Source organism: Saccostrea cucullata, unplaced genomic scaffold, assembly GCF_032062105.1.
Source record: "Saccostrea cucullata isolate Sc308-1 unplaced genomic scaffold, CSIRO_AGI_Scuc_v1 ctg3313, whole genome shotgun sequence".
NCBI classification, from domain to species: Eukaryota; Metazoa; Mollusca; class Bivalvia; order Ostreida; family Ostreidae; genus Saccostrea; species Saccostrea cuccullata.
The window spans coordinates 23,621-46,995 of NW_026934886.1; the positions used below are offsets into that span (position 1 = coordinate 23,621).

At 32.1% G+C, this 23,375-nt stretch overlaps 1 protein-coding gene across 1 annotated transcript; it reads right to left on the reverse strand.

The window, feature by feature from the left end:
• Positions 1–1,305: 1,305 nt before the first annotated feature.
• On the reverse strand, positions 1,306–8,517 carry LOC134241489 (uncharacterized). The gene is made up of 4 exons (XM_062723531.1): positions 8,505–8,517; positions 5,047–5,523; positions 3,537–3,776; positions 1,306–1,814 (listed from the first exon to the last, which is right to left on the reverse strand). Exons 1-4 carry the CDS (start codon positions 8,515–8,517, stop codon positions 1,306–1,308), a joined length of 1,239 nt encoding a protein of 412 aa, XP_062579515.1.
• Positions 8,518–23,375: the final 14,858 nt, after the last annotated feature.

The following is a 23,375-nucleotide window of genomic DNA, read 5'->3' on the forward strand; positions in this document are numbered from 1 at the left end:
AAGTCAGGGGATTCAAGTTCTACAACGCAAATACTAATTAGACACAGAGCGTGCCTGAATTTTGCAGTCAGTGGTAAATTGAACCTTAAGGACAGGGGCCTTAAGTTAAACGATAGAGAATTATCACTCAGACATTAAGCGCAATTTGAACCTTGAAGGCATGGGCTTTAGGTTTATTTCAGATAAGATGAAAAATTCAATTGAACCGCAGAGACAGGGGCTTCTGATTTAATCAATATTGCGTAGTTTATTGATTGTGTTTATGTACATACTAAAGTTAACCTTACAGTCCCAGTACTTTTTTTTGCTTGTGTTCTTATTCTTTAATTTTTTTTGCCTGGTGGTGGATGGGGCATATGAAACTGTAGAAGCCACCAGTTTGATAGGTGGCGGAATAAACCTCATCTTCGACACTTTTTTGTATTTACAATTTGCAAAATTATCTTGTCTCATAACTTTGATTTTTTCTAGTCTAAATACTGTGTGTATGACTTTTGTATAACCTTTTTTTAGGGTTGTGGCATTATTTGGAATGTTTAACAAGCCACAAGTCCCTCTATTAAATTATGGTATTGTGCTTTTTGTTTGGTGTATTTTCAACTGTTTTATATGTTTTTATTCGCATAATACCTTGTCATTTATTTGTTAAATAAATGACCATTCCAATTCCTCAACTTTTAGTTGTGTTTTCTTGTGTCAAACTGAGCACCACCCTAGGAGTTATCCAAAAAGTATTTTACTTTTTTTTAAATAGCTATGCACAAAACTACATCAATTCTATGCTAAAACTTATGAAAATCAAAAATAGTCATTTCCAAAGAGTATATTTCAAATATGTATTCGAAAACATAAACAAACTAATGTTGAATCTGCCTATGCCTTCCAGAAAAAAAAAACACAAAATCTCTTTATTTTTCAGAATTCTTAAAATCTAAACTGTGTAAATGCCACTTTCTCTTTAAAACTATTAAGAATTGTGTCTAAGATTACATGTAACAAAAACACGCAAAATATTCTGGTTTGATAAGGCCATGGTATATGCGTTAAAATGCGAGTCTGTGGGAAAGAGGGTTAAGTTCTAAATCACTTTAAGATGTATTTCTTGTTATGTTACACAATTTTGCAATATATCAATGTGGCATTCGTTTGTACTAAAAACCACGTGAGTTTCAAAAGTGTGTTGAGCTCTATATGAGCTGGCATTAAAATATACCAAAACAAATAGTTGCTTCAACTCAATGATTGTTCCGATTCGTTAAACTTGGCATCAAAAAAAATTATTAAAATTAAAACAACTTTTTTTCATTATAAATACTTACGACGTATACTGATCCTGTCATGAATCCTCTCGTCAGACAAGGTACAGTGCGAGATGATGTCCAGCTGTAGTTTGTCTATGAAGAGGTCGTACATCTTCTCCGGCTCGTCCGGTACATACAGACATCTCTCTCCTTTACTCCTCTTATACTCCCAGGACCGGCAGTATTCTGAGATCACGTCACGTGACGCCGTGGTCAGGAAAAACTCCAGATCACTGTCCTCCACCAGACATTCCGTAACAAAGGCGTACATGACGTCATGTCTTATGTCGTCTGATATAAATGTGATCCTGTTGTCGCGTATATTAGTTATTTCACTAGGGATGTTTGGCACGATGATTTCACCATATAAAGTTAATTCTGTGAAATATCTTTCCCTGAGTATGTTCAATACTTCTTTATGGGACTCGTTATTGACATCAAGAGTGAACTGATCCACCAACAAAACCCCATAGAGGAGCCACTTCACAGAAGGCTTGTATTTGTGATACTGATCTGAAGTTACACGTGTTTAGTTATATTGCACATGTTTAATTTACGAAAAAAATATATTGTGAAAACTAAAATGAGTATTAAGTAGTAAAGGAATTCAATACGGTCATATGAATTTTTAAGATCTAACATGAATACGTAATAGACTTCAAACAAAGAAACAACATTTTTTTCTTAAATGAAAACCCTTAAGCTAAATAAAAATAAATTAGACGCAATTAAATGGTAAGATAAAATGAAAAAGTGGCCATCTATCATTTACTGACAATTGATACGCATGGTCGAGATGGTTGAATATATCACTGTATCAGTGGCATTCTTAGGATGGAATTAATTTTGCTATTATACTCAAGGGTGCTGAATTTGCAAAATATTTATTGTGTTGTTTGAATAATAGCATCTTTAGTATTTCAAAATTGCTGAAATTATCTCCAGCTTCTCCAGAGTAATAATTTTTAATTGTGCTGTAGCCTTTTCCCATACATCAATCTCATATTATCATATTTCAACATGCTTCAATATACACTGTCTGAGGTGGTTTATAATAAAATATGCCTAATTGTGCCTTTGCTTCTCTTTTCATGTTTCAAAGATCATGTTTTAAAACAGAGACTGGAAAGCTAAAAATGTATGATTTGGACTGGTGATCCTCGGTATGAAGATAATGGTGTAAAAATGTATACAAGAAAATGATAACAACAACAAACAACAAACACATTTTGTTCCGATGATGTAATATGGTACAAGGAAATCGTACGTTTCGGTTTTGGATGTATTCCAACACCCAGTTCCAGAAAATTTTTGTGTAAGATCAAAACATAATGTACATTTACCTCACAAATTCTGAAATAAAAAGAAACCGAACATTGGGCATTTTTCCAGTTTTATAATCTCTAGAAAACAGCGCAACCACCTCCAAAAACTACCACTATGTAATAAATAAAAACAGTTATCGATTTTAATTGACAAGCTAGAGTAAGATAAGTACTTGGCCCCAATTATTGGGTTATTTCAGAAAGATCCAACAGTGTATCCATAAAAAAACTGTTGTCAACCTTGCCACAACATGAGTATTAGCTCTAAGGTTTAAAATACACAGAGGGCACGGTGAGGTCAAAAAATAGGTTTGTCTTTGAAAACTCTCATTATTATATGTATGCATTTTTTTATTGATTTTACAGCACATTCTGCTTCTGTGCACAAGCTTTTCTACCTACCATTTTTTTTTATATATTTTATAAACTCATACATATCAGATGCAGCTTATGTATAAAAATTTAAGATAGGCAAGCTTGTGCTCTGATTTCCGAAGAGAAAAGTTTCTCAAATATAACGAAATTCAACCAGAATATAGGAAATTCTGAAAAAATGTCTTACTTCTGCACCCTCTAGTGGCTTCCATAAAAGTTTTAAAAATAGTGTTTGTTTTAAAGTAAGCATCATTTTAACTTCTTAACTACAAAAAAAAAACAAACAAATTTTTACCGATGTTCGGATTTTTCCATCAAATGAGAGGCTAGATTTAGTCGTTACCCTATCTTGCCCTTTAAAGAGATTGCCAGGTAATTTTTATGTACATAGATTAAAAAAAGGAAAGCAGATCGTGATGTTTTGTACTAAAACGGTGGAAGGGGAATGCCTATGTACAGTTTACGTGTCAAATTGTAAGAATTGGGCTGAATGTTTTGTAGATAGAGTAAAACATAAAGATATATTTCTTCTTACTTGGTTTTCTGTAAGGTTTGTTGTCGATGATGTAAATGTCCAAGTGTGGATGGAGTCCTATACAGGATCTCACGATGTTAGGTCTCGCCCACCGCTCGTATCTCCAGAGCCACGTCACGTGATCTACACTATTATGTGATCTTCCTCTTAAATGTACGGCATCCCCTCCTCTTTTTTGCACTGTTAGAAAGTCTCTCCTTTTATCTTCATTTTCACTCAAAATATTAACTGGAACATTCACTGTAGAAAATATTTGGGAAATTGTGAAGAACTATATATTATAAAACTTTAACATAATTAAAATTCTTTTAAAACTTATTCTCAAATACGCAAGTTTATGCAGAAACAATGTCGAGTAAACTGACGATTAATTCATAAGCTCCAATGTAAGTCTCGTGACACATATCTACGCAGCTAAGTTAACTCTTTAAAACTTACTGAACTGTTATGCCACATACACTTACTGTTCACGTCATAGAAATAAAAGTTTACCATTTCCCCGCAAGCACCTTTTAGAGTGGCACACTTTTTTTTCTTAAATAAGGCGCAAATAATATTATGGCGTAATATTTTTATACAAAAATAACTTTTCTTATTTCTTAAGATTTTGCAAAGTATAATAGAAGGAAATTGCCATGAACTTTAAGAATAAATGAACTTTTCAAAGTGCGTAAAAATGCGTGATTGTCTGGAAACGGTATATTCGTGATTTTGTGTTAGAAATAGGAAATGCTACATGCATTAAAATGAGTGACAACGGGAAAGGGGGTTAAGGCCGCCCATCAGAAATACATCTTAAAATATTCTGTGAAAATCAATCTAATGTTGATATTTTTTATTAGCATGAGTTTTTATTTAATGGGAATTCTATATACTATTGAATATGTATGTATGAGGTTTCTGCCAAGTTCGATCAAACGGACTTCACTTCCATAAGCTGTTTGTCACGTAACACGTTTAAATTAGAAAAAAATGCACAGCTAGAAAGATTGAAAGAGTCCAAGGATAAACAAGTAATTGTTCACTATGAAATTGATTGTGTTTTTTATGGATAAATGCCTTAACCCGAAAAATGCTGGGAGCAACTTCCTCGTGTCCGGGAATAATATAAAACTTAGCAGTCTTTTGAAAAAATCCGTGCATTAAAATTTTACCCATTGAGATAATGTTAAATTAAGGGAAAAAACAAACGGCGCACACTTTGTTGTAACGAGTTACATGTACACATTGATGTATATTTACAATATTTATGAGAAATGACAACATGTAAGAGTGTATGGAAAAAAATAGCATTTATTTGCCGAGATTCATTTGCAGTTTTCCCGTGATGTAATAATCGAATTTTCGAAGGTACCTTAGGGAATCCTTAACCTAGCTGCGTAGAGATCAGATCATGAAATATCGAGTGAATCTACTGAATGTATTTTAAATTTGCCCTAAGAATTAAATGAACCAGTATAAAAAAGGTTTCTTTAACTTTGAAATAATTACACCCCTTTACATGACTTACATATTTGGTGTATTTTATAATACATTCCCGTGTCCTCCATGGTGACGTGAGTCAGTATGTTCATCTGTAGACGGAGTATCAGCAAGTCATCACAGTAACTTCTGTCACTCATGACACACTTCTCTCCAGGTTTTCTGCTGGATTGTCTTGATCTCAGGTACACACTACCTGTGTTATAACTACTGTAAATGAATGGTAAATCACTTTTGTTTGATGCTATTTTGTACATTGTTTCATCCTTTGTGGTCTCATTAATGTTGTCCTGATCTTCCCAAAGGTAATCACGTGACTTCAGTCTGTCTAGAGTCTGGTGTGCTTCTTCACGTGTTACATTAGCATACTTGGTGAAAACTTGCTGTCGTATCTTACTAAGCAAGTCCAGCCACTCTGTGTCGGTGAAGTCAGGAGGACCGGAGTCAGAACACAGAAAACAGAATAACACAGACACTTCGTCATCAGTCAATGCGGAGAAGTAATCTATAACATACAGATACGACAATTTTTTTAGGTGACCAGAGTTAATTCAAAAAACGTACTGCTATCTGTTTTCGTCCGTTGTCGTACGTTGCGTGTTGTTTGACGTGCCTTGTGCGTTAACATTTAAGTCATCTACCAAAATAGTGAAATTCATGGCCCCAGGGATTAACATGTAGGTTCTACTAGGACGGGGATTATGATGAACAATGATGCTTCTTCAAAAATGTGAATTTAATGACCCTTGGTCAGGGGTTCTAGTGTTAGGGTGGGGCTCTATTGCTTACATCGTGATAATACACAAATTTATTGAAAATATTCTTCTCTGCTATTGGGTATTAAACAAACTTACTAAGAACATAGTTATTACATATATATAGTTATAATGAACATGAATGCTTCTTTGAAAATTATGAATATTATGGCCCCTAGTTCGGGGTTTCCTGTTAATTAAAAAAAAGTCTTCCATGTTCTAGAAAATGATATAAACTAACCAAGTACATTTAAATAGTCATTTTGAATAAGGCTGTCCTCTCCATAATTGTGAATTTTATAGCCCGAGAGCCTGGGGTTCTAGTGTCAGAATGGAGCTCTCTCTTGATAATGTAGTGAAAATGCATAAATTCTTTAAATTTCCTCTCCTGTGATCCTGGGTATGAAACCAATCAATTTAATGTTTATGATGAGGAAGGATGACTTCTCCAAATATATGAATCTAAGGGCCCCTAGGTCAGACGTTCTGGTGTTAGAGTGAGGCTCTAATGATTAAAAAGAAAAGATGTTCTTTTAAAATATTTTCCATTTCTCCTATCTATAACGCCAATGATACAAGTACATATTTATAATGAAGAAAGGTACCTCATACGAAATAGTTTATTACAGGCCCCCTGAGTTGCAGGGACTCTTGGTGTTGAAATAAAATAATGTTTTCATTCTACATCTTGGTACTAATCAACCAATTATGATGAAATAAAATTTGTTAAAGAACGAGTGCACTCATGGACCCCGGTAAAATAGTACAGCATGCATGTAGGAAATAATCAATCAAATTAAACAAAATCTTTCAACTCAAATCATAAACTGATATATAAACCACAAGATTCAACAAATTTTACCGCAGAAATTTACAAATATACAAAGAACAAAACCATATAATGTGGCAAGGGTCATCCGTCATTTGTGATTTTCTATAGTAAATCAAGAACGGTCATCCATTTCAAAGCATTTGTTTCCTATGAGCCTAATGTTGTACAAACTTGTGTGAATGATTGAAGACGCATAATACATATATACAACTTATGTGAAAGTATGAAATCTGTACACAATTAGGCTGGTACTTAATATATTAGAATATATATCTAAAATAATACAATTTTAGACCTATCAACTGCCGCTAGAATTTGCTGTTAGGAACGATATCTCGTTGCTGAAACTTGTTTAGAGCATGTCCTTGGTATCTAACTGCTTATACGCAAGTCAGTTATTAGCATTTCCCAAGTATTTCTTTACTGTCAATAGAATCCAAGAGTTTTAAAATTTAGCACTATTGTTAAACCTATCTACACTATTGTTGCGTACACCGTTTGGTTAGCTATAAGTAAAATTTTTAATTAAAATAAAAAGTGAAATCTACCCTCCTTCTTAGTTCTAACCAGATTTAATTTTATACTGGGTCGTTCTTCTTCGTGCTAGGTAACACAAATAAGATAATTTATTGATGCATTTACTTTTAAAGTATATATATATATTCATATTTGTAGCACAAAAGTGCGCACAAATAAAACATGTCATTATATTTTCTTCCTCATAAAAATCGTCAAAATGAGTTTAATATTGAATATAGTATGTTCCCTATTCATATGAACCTGTTATTTCAGGTAGAGTGAAGACATTCTCCTTTTTGTCAACGCTTTTGTGTACAAAACAATGTAAGGAATCCTTTTGTGTACATAACAATAATAATTCTGAAGTAGCCTATATGTCATTCCTGTAAACGATTACTCATAAATCGGTACTTAGTTGGTCATTTTTCACCCCTGAGTTACCTGTCCTTAACAGACAACTTTGTACAATTCAATTATAAATGATAAAACTTTTTCATGAGTCATTTAAATGTATCCAAAACTTATTATCTTTTTTTGATAATTCCATGTACCTATTTATCTATCAATGAAATGTATTTTACTATATGTGCAACTTTAAAAAAATCGTTGAAAGGCCTACATTTTTTTCTTATCCTAGTATATAGCAAGTGACCTGTATGGCCTATATTGAAGCGGCCTCCTGTGGATTGAATTATTAAAATTACCGATAATCATGTGAGTTCTACCCAGATAAATTCCTCAGTGGTGCTCACTGTAAAACATATTAGACATATTGTATCATTTAATCAAAGTCTTACCGTTTTATATATTTTTGGTATTTACTTGTTTTTAAGAAACGGAAGGTTGGTGTATAGTGTGGTTGATAAAAGTGTCAAACACTTTAAACATTCTTGCAAGACAATGAAACAGGTTTTAAAAGTCACCTAAAAACTCAATTTTAATTTCAAATTCAAATAAATGTTTATTGTATTTTTTTCGAAAGCAAGCGTGCCAATTCTTAATTTTATCATTATGGCTGCAGAAAACTACACAATTTCATTATTTTTTTTAATCCGATTCAGCGCAAGAAATAGCATTCCGTAAACGCGCCCGATGATCCAGCATCAGATTGTTCAAGTGTCCATTTAAATATCTCCTTGCCTTGTTTAAATACTCGAAACTCAAGAAGGTTCGGTACGACTTTTCAAATTCATGTTGATTAAGGTGTATATTATTGTAGTTCTTTATTAGAAATATGCACTGGTATCTAGCTATAACCAAAAAAAAAAAACGATTTGGTTATACATTCTAAAGTTAAACAGTGGCCCCGGAATCAGTTGCGTCATGCAGGGTAGGGTGCATAATTGGTTATAAAGTTGAGATGTATTTTCTCTGTGATACTCTGATCTACCATTGGGTATTAAGAAACCCAAAAAGCATATGTATATGAGTGTATAATTACAAATGTATGATAAGCAACGGTGCTCTGTTGCAACGCACTTATGAAAAAAATATGCACTTTGAAATTTTTTTTCAAAATGCGTTAAAATTGGGACAAAATCAACTCACTTTGGGTTTTTTTTATATTTTTTTAAAGTGCGTTAATTTAGTCCCAAATTGAATTTTTTTTCCAAAGTGCATAATTTTTCAAAGTGCTTTGTATCAGTGCTTCTTTCAAAATTATGAATTTGGCCTCTGGTTTAAAACATGAACATATTCTTTAGCGAAGTACAACTGCCTACATAATCATACCAGATTGAACAGTTTTCAATATACCGGTAACATGAAAAAAACATTTAAAAGATTGATTTGCGTTTTCGTTTACATATCAGTAATTATGTCACTACCTTTATTTTTTAAAAGAAGAAAAAAAATCAAGGAGTTTACAATTGTAGAGTGTACATTTACATAAAAAATTACTCCATACTTTAAGTTTATAGAACATAAATGGACAGTTCTTCAAATGCAAATATTTTTCTAGACTCCCCGCATTATATAACATCCGTGTTCAGATTGAACGGTAATTTAAATTATATATTTTTTTACAATGATGAGGCTAAGAAAACAAACTAACTAATTTCAAGTATTTGTCATCTCTTGAATTAGTCTCAATTAAAAATGAAAAGATTAATATCTCGAAAAAAAAGAAGTTTTTTTTTTAAACAATAATCTCTCCTTTTCATAAATTCTAATTTACCACGAAACATAATCTGGACAAACATTCCAAGTTTGAAATAACTTAGTGCGCATTGGTGACATTAACTGAGGGGAGGTTGTTTTATGTGACTGTCTAAAAGTAGCAGCATAACTTAAATCGAACTCAATGCGTCATGCAGAAATTAATAAAATTCATAGTAAATTATTTTTTAGTCTAAATTAAAGGTCAAAACATTGTGGTTTTTTTTTTTTTTTTTTTTTACTGTTTTATCATTTTGTACTTTATCTGTCAGTGGCTACTTAAATATATGTGGGGAAAAATAAATATACAAGGTCATCGTTAAAAAAGATGTTTGGATGCACTCTCCCGACCGATTGACTAAACAACCAATTTTTTTTATATATATATTTCGGGACACCTAATTTTTTTTTACCAGTCAACAAATCTATTTTGTATTCTAAAGTATTCTAAAGGAAAAGATGTTTTATCGATCTACAATGTACCGATCCAATTACTTTACCCTGAGTCGTCGCATCCCATCTCCTAATTTTTGTTTTGATTCAGTTGTGACGTAATTGATCAACGTTATTGAGACCCCCTGACAAAAATCAATAAATTAACCTTGTGTTGAAAAAAGAGAATGCTTTAATAATGATTATAACTCCAGAATGCTTTTTTATGATTTTTAAAGTTTTTTCTATTTAATTTAAAGAGCTGATATCGTTCTTGAAATAGACATATACTGCTCTTTCTGAATGTTTTATAACCCAAGTGTGAAGACTTATCGTTCTTTGTACAAATATGCAAAATTATGACATAAAAAAATAAAATATGGAGTTGTCTTCAATTTTTAAAAAAGTTTTATATTACAATTAAATACATTGACCAAAATTAAATTTTTAAAGATATAAATCAGCAATTTTACATTGTTCAGAATTTCTTTTTTTTTTCCAAAAAAAAATTATTAAAAACGTATATTTATTTCTTTTACAAAACATTTCATACATATACTTCTCAACACTCTACATATGTGTAGTAAAGCTTGTTCTACACGAATGTGATAGAGCAATTGTACTCATATCAAGAGCAGTTGCGTCTATAGTGCTATGAACGCAGTTGATGGCTACATGTTCATACTGGGAGAGAGCAGTGGATATGCAAATATATAAAAATAACTACAATACGTTAAAACTAAGATTGATTGATTGATTGTTTATTGTTTAACGCCGAGTCGGCAATTTTTCAGCCATATTTCAGCGGCTTAAACTAAGATAAATGGAGAAAATAAAAATTAAACAAAATTCATTTAAGTTGAATTATAAATGTCACTATTTGGTGATATCATCTTAAAGACCCTGTTTGTTAATATGTTTTAAGAAAAAGAAGAAAATTATACACTTTTAAAGCCTTCTTACATTTTACAAGTCAATCAAATATAAATATTATTACATGTAATAGAGGTAATAGAGATTTAATAAAAATCGATAATGACTCCAAAAATACTATTTATGGCAATGATGACCTAGGAATATATTGACCCAATCATTATTATTATTGGCACCATAAAATGACATCTTAATCATTTTTTTATGGTAAAGTAAATGCATAAATCAAAAGATTGACCATGATTTTTTTCGAAATCTCTTGATATGCATGTTCGGCATGTGTACATTTATAAACAAGGTACATATGTAGAAGTGTATGTGTGTGTTAAGCAAGAAGGGGCACAGATTGGGTGGGGGTTTTCTTTTTATATTCATTATTGCATTACTATGGACATACAGAAACAATCCATTTCCTTATTGGATAGAAAGAGAGAGAGAGAGAAAGAGAGAGAGAGAGAGACGGAGGGAGAATATTGTTTTACTTTCTTTGCAAGCTGGTGATTTGCATGCAACAATATGGTATCATTATTTTCAATAAACCCCTTCTACCCCTATATATACGAGGGGTGATCAAAAAGTTCGCAAACTACCTCTGTATTTACAAAACCACAATTCAGGTTGGAATGAAATTCGGTACACACATAGCCTTACACAATGTCTATAAATAGCATATGCTGAATAAAGGTTTTTCTCGTCGTTTTTGACGTCACAATGTGAAAATGACTTCACTATTTAGGTCACTTGTGACGAAAAATTGTTGTCTCAATCGTATTCGTTCAACAAACGACTGCAGAATTTATGTTATATCTTAGAAATCCCTTTGAAGAAGCGTAAAATAATTTGTACACAGTTTATTGAGATAATTGACTTCCTATAAATTCAATCAATGATTGGATTGTTCGTTTTAGTGAAGGAAGGCAGATGGTTAAATATAATGCTTGCCATCTTGTCCAGTGAAAGCAAGTTTGAAAGGATATGTATTTTTAATCAAGCAATTTGTTATCAAATACCTCTAATTAGCACTTTGAAAAATAGTTGAATATTTGAGCAATGATATAAGTATTAAATACCTAATATATCGTTTACTTTAGATTTTAAACATGTTAGATATGATAAAAAGGATGCACCCATTCTCTATCCACCTTGAATAAAGATCTCTCCTGAGACAGAAGATTTGTGTTTTAATGGTCACCATGCTTATTTTTGGAAAGGATATTATATTCCACCCATTCTGTTGCAGATATGTGACCATGTCTGAAAAATGAACTCTTCTTGCCATAAATATTAACTCACATGGAAAGAAATATAAAACTCGGAAAAATCTTTCAACTTTTGTGACAGAACGCTACAGAGGTGGTCCCGTGACCGCAAATATCACGTAATTCGTGCATGCGCAGAACGGTGGTTGATGTGCATTAAAATATGGGAGGAATAATTTAAAATATAATCAACATTAAAACCAAATATTGTTTCTTGTATTGAAGTTATTCAATTAGTTTGCGAACGTTTTGATCACCCCTCGTACAACTGTCACTACAAATGAATCGTGTTTTTAGATTCATCGCATTTGTTTATTAAAAAAGCAAAAACACACTGGTCAGTCCTCCCACCTTCCCCCTCCCTTAACAATAACTTCGCCCAAACATGCGCTTTTCTAATTTGCAACACCTATGATTTGAATACATTAATTAAACTGATTATAAATACATGTAGCAATATTAATTAATCCAATATAATATAGAATTCATTAATTGTAAGGAAATGCATATATCTATTTTTTCCTTTTTTTTTCTTTACATCGGCTAGTACTCTATTGAAAATTGTACTCAATATGTCTGACGAAAAAGTGTGAAAGCATTTTGAAATCCCCTTTTTTGCTTAATCTGATTGCAAATGTAACAAAGCAAAATGTTAGTATCCAAAAATCGTGCTTTTACATTTTGCGTTATAACATTTTGCGTTGATCTTGACACAAAATGTAATAACAAAAAATGTAATAATCCTCAAAAGTGTGTTGTTACATTTTGCATTATAATATTCTGCGTTGATTTTGACGCAAAGTGTACATGTAATAACGCAAAATGTAATAATCCAGGTTTATTGCAACGCATGTCGTTATCTACCAACTAATGTTTTAATCAAAAAGTAATGATTTCAAACTTTGCTCAACTTACAGACATCAAAGTAAGCAACTTCACTATAAGATTGATTGATTATTGGTTATTTAAAAGGAGTAATCAATATTTCGTCAGAATGAACTTAAATGCTATTTGAATGTTTTGAAAGTTATTGCGTTTCTCCAGCAGATCCCAATCAGTCTATTCTTTCGAAAACCAGAAACACGATTATTGGCGTGCAAAGTTGCAATCCTTGACACACGTTACATGTACCGTTTATGGTCCCGTCCGACGGACTTTTCACTACATGTATAAGAGTATATAGCCAATCCCGATCCCAATCAAAGAAAAAAATTCTCCGACATAAATATACAATATAAAGAAATATACAGCATATGAATAAAAAAATTATTACCCCTTTTGAGTTCAACATAGTGAAATAAGGACCTGAGACCATGCCCCAGAATCATGAAACATCTTAACCTTAAGCCAAAATATTAATGCTGTACTTAAATTTTACAGAAGGCAACCAGATCAAAATGGAAATGTGTTTCAATTTCGATACATAAACATTTGCAAAGAACTTTATTCGGTAATAACCCATATTTGCCCCCCAAATCAAAGTTTGATGGAGATATGTTTAATTAACTTCTTAAACAGGGGAGTATATGCTGACTTCAAAACTCTGAATATTTTCATAAGTAATGACGTCATATGTACGTAATGACGTCACAAACATGACGTAAATTTCAGTTTTTATGAATTTAACAGAAAAATGTACATATTTCGTCGATATTTTGAGTAAAAGTCACCGAGCGCATGTGTGTTCAGGATCAATATTTTGATATAATGTGTAGAATGATAATATCAATGAAATATGTCAATATTGTTCCTGAACAAACTTGTGCTCTATAAATTTTAAAGCTAAAATTGTTGAATTTTTTTCTTTTTTGTCTTCTTTCTAAAAAAGGATATAAAATCGGACAAGTTTGTGACGTCATTAAAACAAATATTGTCAATACACAGCTTTCACCCTATAATATTTTCTGTTAATTTATATTTCTCATACAATTTATTGAATACAGCACATTTCAGGAAGTTTTTAAAATTTGACTTTTGTGGGGGCAAATATATGCAATATACCGCTTATAGTTCTTTCAGAACAATTCAATCATTAAAAAACATTTTACTGGCTTTTAAAAATCTGACTTAATCTATTTCATGATCATGGACCCTGGCCCACTCGCTGACCTGGCCTGACCACAACAGGTCACCTTGTTGGTCAGATATCGGTTCCTTATTTCACCATATTGAACTCAAAAAGGGTAAATAATTGTATAGTATTATATAAAAACTTAACATTTCTTATCGATATAACATACTGGAAATTCATATATCAAAGAAATGAAAAATAATAACCATATTATGAATATTATAATTATAATATTATCATTTATCATACACGTTTTATGTAATCATCAAAGAAAAATAAATTGATTTTTTTTCTCATAGCATGTGGCTTAGTACTCACAAGATATCTTTGTCTTCCACGTTTTGTAATCCCCACACCCTACAAGAAAAATATTTTTCAAAAAAAACGTAAAGGCTTATTATATTTAATATGATTTTATCTTTTTTAAAAAATAAACTTGATGTTTAATCTCATGCTTTTGTACTCCACAAGTTTAAAGTGGAAAGCACATATATCTTTAGTTGGTGAGTATAAAGTCATGAGTTCCAAATCGATAAATTCTCAAAAAAGAATGTTTGTTTCTTTCAATTCCTATAAAACTATTCCTCCATATAATCCATTATGGTATACTTTTTGTCGCTATGTGGAAATGAAACAATCGAGAAAACTATTGATACAAATATGTTCAACTTTACTTGTCAAAATACCTAATGAATCAAATTTATAAAAAGGTCTACGAATATCTTGATTTAGTCAAGAAAAACATACTTCACAGGAATCCTTTCTTTTCATTAACAACAAACACAACTATAAACGAAAGTAGAGTACAAATGAAACCCTAACCCTAATTCTAACCCGAACATTATACAAAAATCAATTTAAAATCAATGTCTACTTAGTTTGATGGATTACATTTTCGGTGGGTTATTGTTTTTTTTCAGTACTTTCATTTGAAATTAATGAATTAGTTAAGAGTGGAATGTATATGTCTATCAGATATAGAATATGGAACCTCAAAAGACAACGCTTTGTTTTCAGAGATGCGATTTTTTTAAGTATCTGTTCAACTCTAATGAGAACAAGATCCATTTATCACCTTTTTTGGCCGTATGAATTTCTGGAAAAAACGGAAATGCTTGATTTTAGTTATCACTTCATAAAATATCATTTAGACATCTGGTGATTGCATTTCTATCAAAGAAGACGTAATATCCAGGCTATAGTAGTTAATGTATCATAACAACACAAAATGCATTAATTGCTTCATATATATTTTGAAAAAGTCTACAAAAACAGCAATTTTTTTATAAAGATACTTTCTCAATACTTGATATATAGCGCAATCTATGATCTAATTAAAATAAGGTACGTCAATGATTAAACTCTTTCTGAGGAATATGAGACATGTTTTATTTTTTATATCAGAGGGTGTGCTCATATCATTTTTTCTTGTTTGAAAGTACTCAATCATACCTCTTTACATTAATATTAAAGAATATATTTTAAATGGATTTTCTTTTCAAATATGTTCTCAAAACAGTTAAAGAGGCTTGGGGTGGCAGCCATTTTCAGACGATTTCGATCTCCTTTAAAAGAAGAGCACCATATAAAGATATACAAAAATGATCAAAAAAGAAGGTACGTTAGGCACCAAAATCCGCCTAGTCCCAAAATCTGGCGATAATTTTTAAATGATGTGTCTTGGATACCCCTGTTCTAAATCAATTTATTTTTTGAAAAAATCTTAAACCGTTTTCACTACACAACTCACTAAAAATGCAATGTTTTCTTAAGGAAATAACACTGACGACGTCATGACGTTGTGACGTTCACATGGCGTTATCAAATTTAACGTAATGATTCCTGTACAGCGTAAAGAATTGTACATTTCTCAACCTAAAAAATATATTGTCTTAAATAAATTCATATTTAAGTCTATTTTTTACGTATCCTTTTTTTTTTATTTAATCTGTTCTAAATTAAACCTTTCATTTTTTTTTCTTTATATGAATTGATATTTACAATAACCGTGGGTCAAATAAAGAGGAGATAATTTTCCGAGAAAAACTATTTCATCAAGAAAACGTATTTATTGTCAGAATTTTTTACCCTCTCCATTTCCCTAAAATTCCTGATATTAATTGAAATACTACATTAAATTTTGAAATACCAGTATACGATACTTATTTTTTATTTACTTATTTAGGTATACACATGTACGGGAATATACATACATAATTTCATGTATGTACACTTGAAAGTGCAAGGTGTGCTATTTTACTGCGTATAAAATCTTGACTGCAACATAATCAGTTTTTATATGCCAGCATTTTCCTTGATATTTTTTTACTATTAAAGATTTAATTTTGATTTAGCTAAAACATTATCTATGCATTACTTTGTTTCGGTTTTAATACTACAGTATAGTATTTTTCAGGCACGTAGCATCGTTTTCAAAAGTGGGGGGGGGGACCTGAGAATTTTTTTTTTACTTACCTGAAAAGTTGACGAGCAAAAAAACAAGAGGCCCATGGGCCACATCGCTCACCTGAGAAGCTTTGACCATTCTGTTCTTTACCAGATTTCCCCCTTGTTATACATAATACATCCCCATCCTAATTTAGACATTTTGAAATCTACACTACCCCATGATCCTTCCATGGGCACATATGTTTCAGCTTTTTTGGCCCAGTGGTTCCTGAGAAGAAGATTTTCAAAGATTTTTCCTATATATTTCAATGTAAAACTTTGATTCCCTATAATGGCCCCGCCCTTCCCCCGGGGGTCATGATTCCTATAATTTAGAATCTACACTACACCAGGATGCTACCACATAAGTTTCAGCTTTTCTGGCCCAGTGGTTCTTGAGAAGAAGATTTTCAAAGATTTTTCCTATATATTTCTATATAAAACTTTAATTCCCCATTGTGGCCCCGCCCTTCCCCCGGGGGTCATGATTTGAACAATTTAGAATCTACACTACCCCAGGATGCTACCACATAAGTTTCAGCTTTACTGGCCTAGTGGTTCTTGAGAAGAAGATTTTTTAATGACCCATCCCTATTTTTGTCTTTTCTTGATTATCTCCCCTTGCGAGGGGATATGTCCCTTCATTTTAACAATTTAAATTCCCCTTCACCCAAGGATACTTTGTACCAAGTTTGGTCAAAATTGGCCCAGTGGTTCTTGAGAAGAAGTCGAAAATGTGAAAAGTTTACAGACGGACAGACGGACAGACAGACGGACAGACGGACAGACAGACGGACGGACGACGGACAAAATGTGATCAGAAAAGCTCACTTGAGCCTTCGGCTCAGGTGAGCTAAAAACAAAAAACAAAAAAAAAAAACAACGAGAAATTAAGAGTTGCTCAAGTCGAAAATCCTATTTCGTGGGTTGGGGGTGGGGTGGGGGGGGGGGTGGCTAACTTTTTCAAGACCAACTACCTTTTAATTCAAAGTTTTTGGGGTAAATTTTCTTTATAACACTGTACTGTGCTGAAGTGTGGAGGGTCCAACCTTACTTTGAGTGAACATTTTCCATAGTAAAGGTAATGTCGGGAGAAAAAGTGATACCACGTCCCTGTTTTTTAATAGTATATACTCATTATTGATATGAAGCTGAATAAGGTTACATATTTTTTTTAGAAACAAAGAACAGACAAATATAGGATCTCCCATGGTTTGTGGTTTGATATGATTTTTATCCAACGAGTTGTGTGTTTTCTATCCCCGAGCAAACCATGGGAGATTCTTTTTATCACATATTTTTGTTCACTATAGATGTGTATTTTGTCGTTATTTCTAATCCAAAGTTCCTTTTCGGTTACCTCGGACCAAATAACGTAATAAATAAAATTACCCTGTATGAAATAGTTCGTAAAAATATAAAAGAAAGAAAATATTTCAGCGCTTATTTTTTTAGTTCAGGAATGAAATTTTGTTAAAATACATCAAATAAAGTGACATTTGACAAATTAAGTCATTCTCTCTATCATACACATGTATCTGTTTATTTACATCAAGTCGCGCGGCGTAGGAATACATAGTGTTGATACGAAAACGATATCACATGAGCTATATCAACGGGATAAAGGGGAAAATATGTGATAAATATATTTATCTTACGTGTATGAAAGAGAAAATATTCCCAACGACGACAGCTATGTCATCCCCTGTCCTTTTGACAATCACATATAATCTGTACAGTAAAACTCGGTTATAACGAAGTCACAGGGACCTATGAAATTACTTCGATATATCCGTAATTCGTTATAACCGTATAAGAAATTCATTACATTTATATAGCTGGGGATTCAAGATGACTTCGCTATAGCCGTAAATTCGCAATAACCGTGTTCGTACTAAACGAGTTTTGCTGTATTTAGTATTTGTGGTAGTCGGGTCTGTTATTATGCTTTTAAAATGATGTACATTGCACATGTATTTATAATTATGACGTGAAGCGGTCACACATCCAAAGGTTACACAGGCTCGCCGTTGCTGAAAACCTACATGTAGTGTTGTGAGATGTGTTGTATTTGTATTGTTTCATTATGTATATAATTAGTAACATTAAGTTTCTTGAACATTCCAGAGTGGTCAATATGTTTGGTCATTTTATCTAGAACATTCTTGAACTTTATTCATGTCCAGAACTTTCCAGGAATATCATGTATTTACAATTTCTAGAATATTCTAGATTTATAATACTGTATAAATACCCTGTCAATTCGATGCATAGATACTTTTGTCGTATGAGCACCATTGAGTTACAACTGGGACATATTTTCACTGGGACACTGTGTGCAGCAACGGACACTCTGATGTATGTATTTTTAGATTCTTGCTAAGTTTGTACTTTATGTTTCATATACTTATTATATATTACTGTAAATAAATTATTGTTAAGTTTAAACTGTGTGATTGATCTTTGCTGGCATTTAGGGTTATTCTGACCCATAACAGTAGCAATGCAGTATAAGTTGCATACACAGTGTACTCCCCCCCCCCCCCCCCGGGCTTAGGGAAGCTTCGAACCTAAGCTTAGCATGAGTTCTCCCTAAGTGTCTGGACCTCTTCAGTACCGGCAAATAATGTCGTCCACAAATACAAAGTCTGTACCTGGACACAAAGTCCTAACCTTAGAGCTTCTTGATGCTAGCTCTAAGACTTCCTGAAGCAAAGTCGCAAAACAACACGCTTTCATAAATTTTGTCATGTTTAAGGAAACATGGGATAATTTGCATAACGGGCGAAGCCTGTTATGCTAAAATTATCCCATGTTTCCCACTATTGTTGATGTCCCTGGCATACTCTCAAAACTAGACAGTGATTCCTTATATTTCCATTTCACTGTGAGATAAAATTGTAGATTTAGACTTTAAAAATGTAGACATAGACTATAATCACACGAGGACTTCCATGCCAATTTCAACAGTCCTCGCCCACTGACGTCAAACACATAGGCAGCCGCACGAGATTTACATGCATATTTGGCCTCCTTAGCGTCAGACACAGAGACAGATGCGCACGAGATTTGCATGCTTATTAAGCATCCTTAGCTCCTGACCTATCGATTTGCCTAATTCACATTCCGGCAGAATTATAAAGATATAAACTCCGACAACTATCAAAGAGTTATCACAGAAAAAAAAAACTAGAAATGGAAATATTTCCTTTTGAACCACTGTATGACTGAATAAGTTTTTTTGAGGATGTTTAAAGAACATTTCATTAAGTTTCCAGTAAATTTGACCAGCATTTAAAAAATCAAAACTACGTTCAGTGTTTTTGACGGGTGTAGATACCCCCAGTCAATGTCAGAATATACTTCATTTCTTGTCCAAATGTTCTTGTAAATATTTATAGAAGACACCACCCTTCACGCGACAAACAAAATAAAAAGGAGCTAGTGAAGGTTTGATTTTATCGGACTGCCCTTTATGCATTTACTTATAATGTCGTCAATTGAAATTCAATTGTATTTGCTTATTTACCGCTGTCTGTTTTCAAGTCGACGAAAGAAAATTCGGAATCCGATTTCACACAACTTTTTTGAACAATGACACTAAAATGCAATTGCTGGAGTAAAATAAGGAAAGCAAGTCGTAAGAAGACAAAATGCAAGTGCAAGTCAGAAAAATGAATACTTATTCATCTGTTTATTCGCACGCACTTATATATATTATCTATTTATAACTCATTTATATAACCCCTTACAACTTTGTCGCAATTTATGGAGGAACTGACAATGCGGAGTCAGTTCAATTATTGTTTTTAGAAGGAAAAACAAGGTACATACATACAAATTGTCACGGGAAGGGACGGGAGAGGGGGTTAAGATTTTTTTTTTGGCAAGAACATGTTTATGAATCAGTCAAAAAACTAGGTTTCTGGATGTTACGTGTGTAATTATTTGAAATTATTTCACAGGTAAATTGTATAATAATTGTATAATAATTCTCTCAAACGAAGGGGCGTGCCCACCCCACCTCACCCCCAATTTTTTAATTAAATTACATTCTATACTTATAAACATTGTAATGAACTTGTAACATGTATTATGCAATATGCACCACTAAATATACATAAAGGCAGTGGATTTTATTCATTTTACATAATACATGTACACTGAAAACAATAAAGCCCACTTATATGATCTTTATACCATCGGGTGTACGAGATATTGATATTTACAGCAACAATGACTAGTTTTGTTGGACAGCTTACCTTGAAAAAAAATAATCTATCATATTTTCTTTTTCTGGATTTCAGAACGTTTTTCAGAAGGAACATGCAACAATTCATTTGTTAGAAATTTTACAAACATTTTTATTCTTATTTTAAATAAGTAGGCCTAGATCGATTGAATTTGCTTGAACAAAAAAAAAACAAACAAACAAACAAACAAACAATTTACCTTTCTCGTCCACATAATCTCAGGATCTCTTCACAATTATAAATTGTCATATATCTTTCAAATTACCTTTTCTAAGGAATTATGAAGTTTTAAAAAATATTATCAACAGCAAGTCAGCAACTTAGAGAGAGTTGAAAAAAGGTATTTTTACACGATCTATTGTGACGTCATCAATGAATCTATTGCGTAATATTCATAAACATTTCCAGGCGAAAATCAAACAATTATATCAGTTGCAAAACAAACATAAAAAGTGCTAAAAATCTTGATTATTTAAATATTTTCTTATTTGCGTACTATTACAATCTTTCTCTGTTACATTTTTTTTTTTGGGGGGGGGGGGGGGTCAGATGAACACTTTAACTTCAATATTTAAGCATGCTGATCTAACGTTATCCCTATCGATAGTTTTCACCTGTAGGGTGGATAAAATATATTGTCTACCTAAGTTATTGTTCAGTCTATGTTCTTAATGATAATGGTAAGACTTATTTACTTATTTTGTAACTTTCTTAAAAAAAATTAACAGAAATTACAGTACCTTTATTGAAAAATGATTTCACATTAGATTTCTCAACTTGAAATCCGGAAAAACAAAGAAGGCATATAAACTCAATTTCAACATTGGCCGCAGCAAACGCGATTCCCAAGATGTTGTTAAATCGAAACATTTTTGCGTTATAAAAAAAAATATATGTAAGTGTCATGAATCGCGTTCATTGCGGCCAACGTAAATTTTGCGATCAAAGATATAAAAACTGCCATTTTTAGAGAATATATTGAAACATGGTATGGTTTTGAGATTTTACATCCGTGATCAGATAGACCTGATCGTGTACAAAATATATCAACACTTTATTTCTGAAGGTATCATTGTTTATTTTTGACGAATTTACTAGGCCGATAGTGGTAACAACCGTATTTTCTTCTTTTAACACTAAAATGTATGAATGTTTTCCTTGCAAAATGAAAGTTGGGAGCTTAAGATACCGTTATTAAAAAAATAAGTTAAATCTGGTGGTTAATTTGTGGTTAATCTGTTTACCCCACAGCCTCCTGAACGCTGCTTGGTCTTGTGTTAGAAAACCATTGTGTCCAGAAGATGAGTTGTGCAAACCTGAACAGGCGGTTTCTGTTTTTAGAGGATAAATGTTATCCTCTTAAAATGGAGGATAGAGGTGTAACCACCTGTCGGGGTTTTTGTAATAACGGGCAGTAACCTCTTAAACAAACAACAGTAACTCTAGCATTTATAAATAATAATTATGCTGATTTTTCAACCAAAACAAATAAAAGGTAGAATATCATATGATGATGGATAAATCTAGATATTGGTTCTATATAACATTATTTTTGTAATTTTGTCAATGAATAACAAAGTTTAAAACTAAAGAAGAAGGTATGGTTTTAGCTTTATTGAGCCCTAAAAATGTAATGACATCAAAAAGTTTTGAAACTGGCTTAAATATTAGTTAAATAAATGACTCTGATAAATCAGGAAAGAATATGGCATGAAGGTTTACCATTCTGCAAATATGACGTCATTAATGTGAAGCATTTCTCTATTTTCAACAGAAAAAGCCTCAAAATGGCACATTTCAAGGGTGATTTTCCTTTAGAAAACAGGCGTCGCCCACGTTAATTTTTTGATATTTTGTGCAAAATTCAATTACAAATCACATATCTCAAGATCTTTGTGGGCGATGCCTGTGGACAATGTTATCTGAAAGAAAATTCCATTGAAAATTGGTGTCTTCTGCAACTTTTTAAGAAAATACGGGAAAATGCACATGTTTATGACGTCATAATTAGCATTCAAAACACATGTCAGAAAAATGACTTGTATGAATTTTCTGCATTGAATTTCAATTATTTAAAAAGCATGAGTTTTCAACTTTTACACCAGTTTCATTTTTTAGAAAATCACAGGGCAAAATTTGTAGGGAAACCATACCTTCTTCTTTAAATGATTACCCAGTCTAAGAGATAATTATAATAAAACTGATTTTCCAGTACCGTAATTATTTGTTAAGCGGCTTACAAAGTTTGATAAACAATTTTTTGGGAAAAAAATTAACTTAATTATTTTTTAAGGCATGTTAACGCGCGTTTCTCCGTGTAAATTTCTGCGTGTGAGTATACACGAAAATGGTTATAAAATCAATTTCACAGTTGGTTTAGTAGAAAAAAACAACAAATGTAAATATTTTTTCTTTAACTATTTTTTTCAATACAGTTGCTTTCATTATTTGTAAATTAAAGGGGAACAAATGTTGCCTTTAACATACGTTTCTTTCTGTGTTTCTTTTTTGTTAACATTTCATTTTAAAGAAAATATAAAAGTAATATTATTTATGTCTCTTTTTATTTGTCTTAATGTGTATAAAATATAAATATATAAATAAATTTAAGTTTACTTAAAAATTTTTATTGTAATCAATAAGTGTCCTCCTTGAATGTGAAAGTCTGAAATACTGTATAGGTGTGCTTTGTAATGGT

What these genes read in the sequence shown, in the direction of transcription:
- LOC134241489 (XM_062723531.1), bottom strand. An exon ending in TTATAAAATACACCAAATAT is followed by an intron (nt 3,777 to 5,046) that starts GTAAGTCATGTA and finishes TATTTTCTACAG; the next exon opens with TGAATGTTCCAGTTAATATT. An exon ending in CAAACCTTACAGAAAACCAA is followed by an intron (nt 1,815 to 3,536) that starts GTAAGAAGAAAT and finishes GTGTAACTTCAG; the next exon opens with ATCAGTATCACAAATACAAG.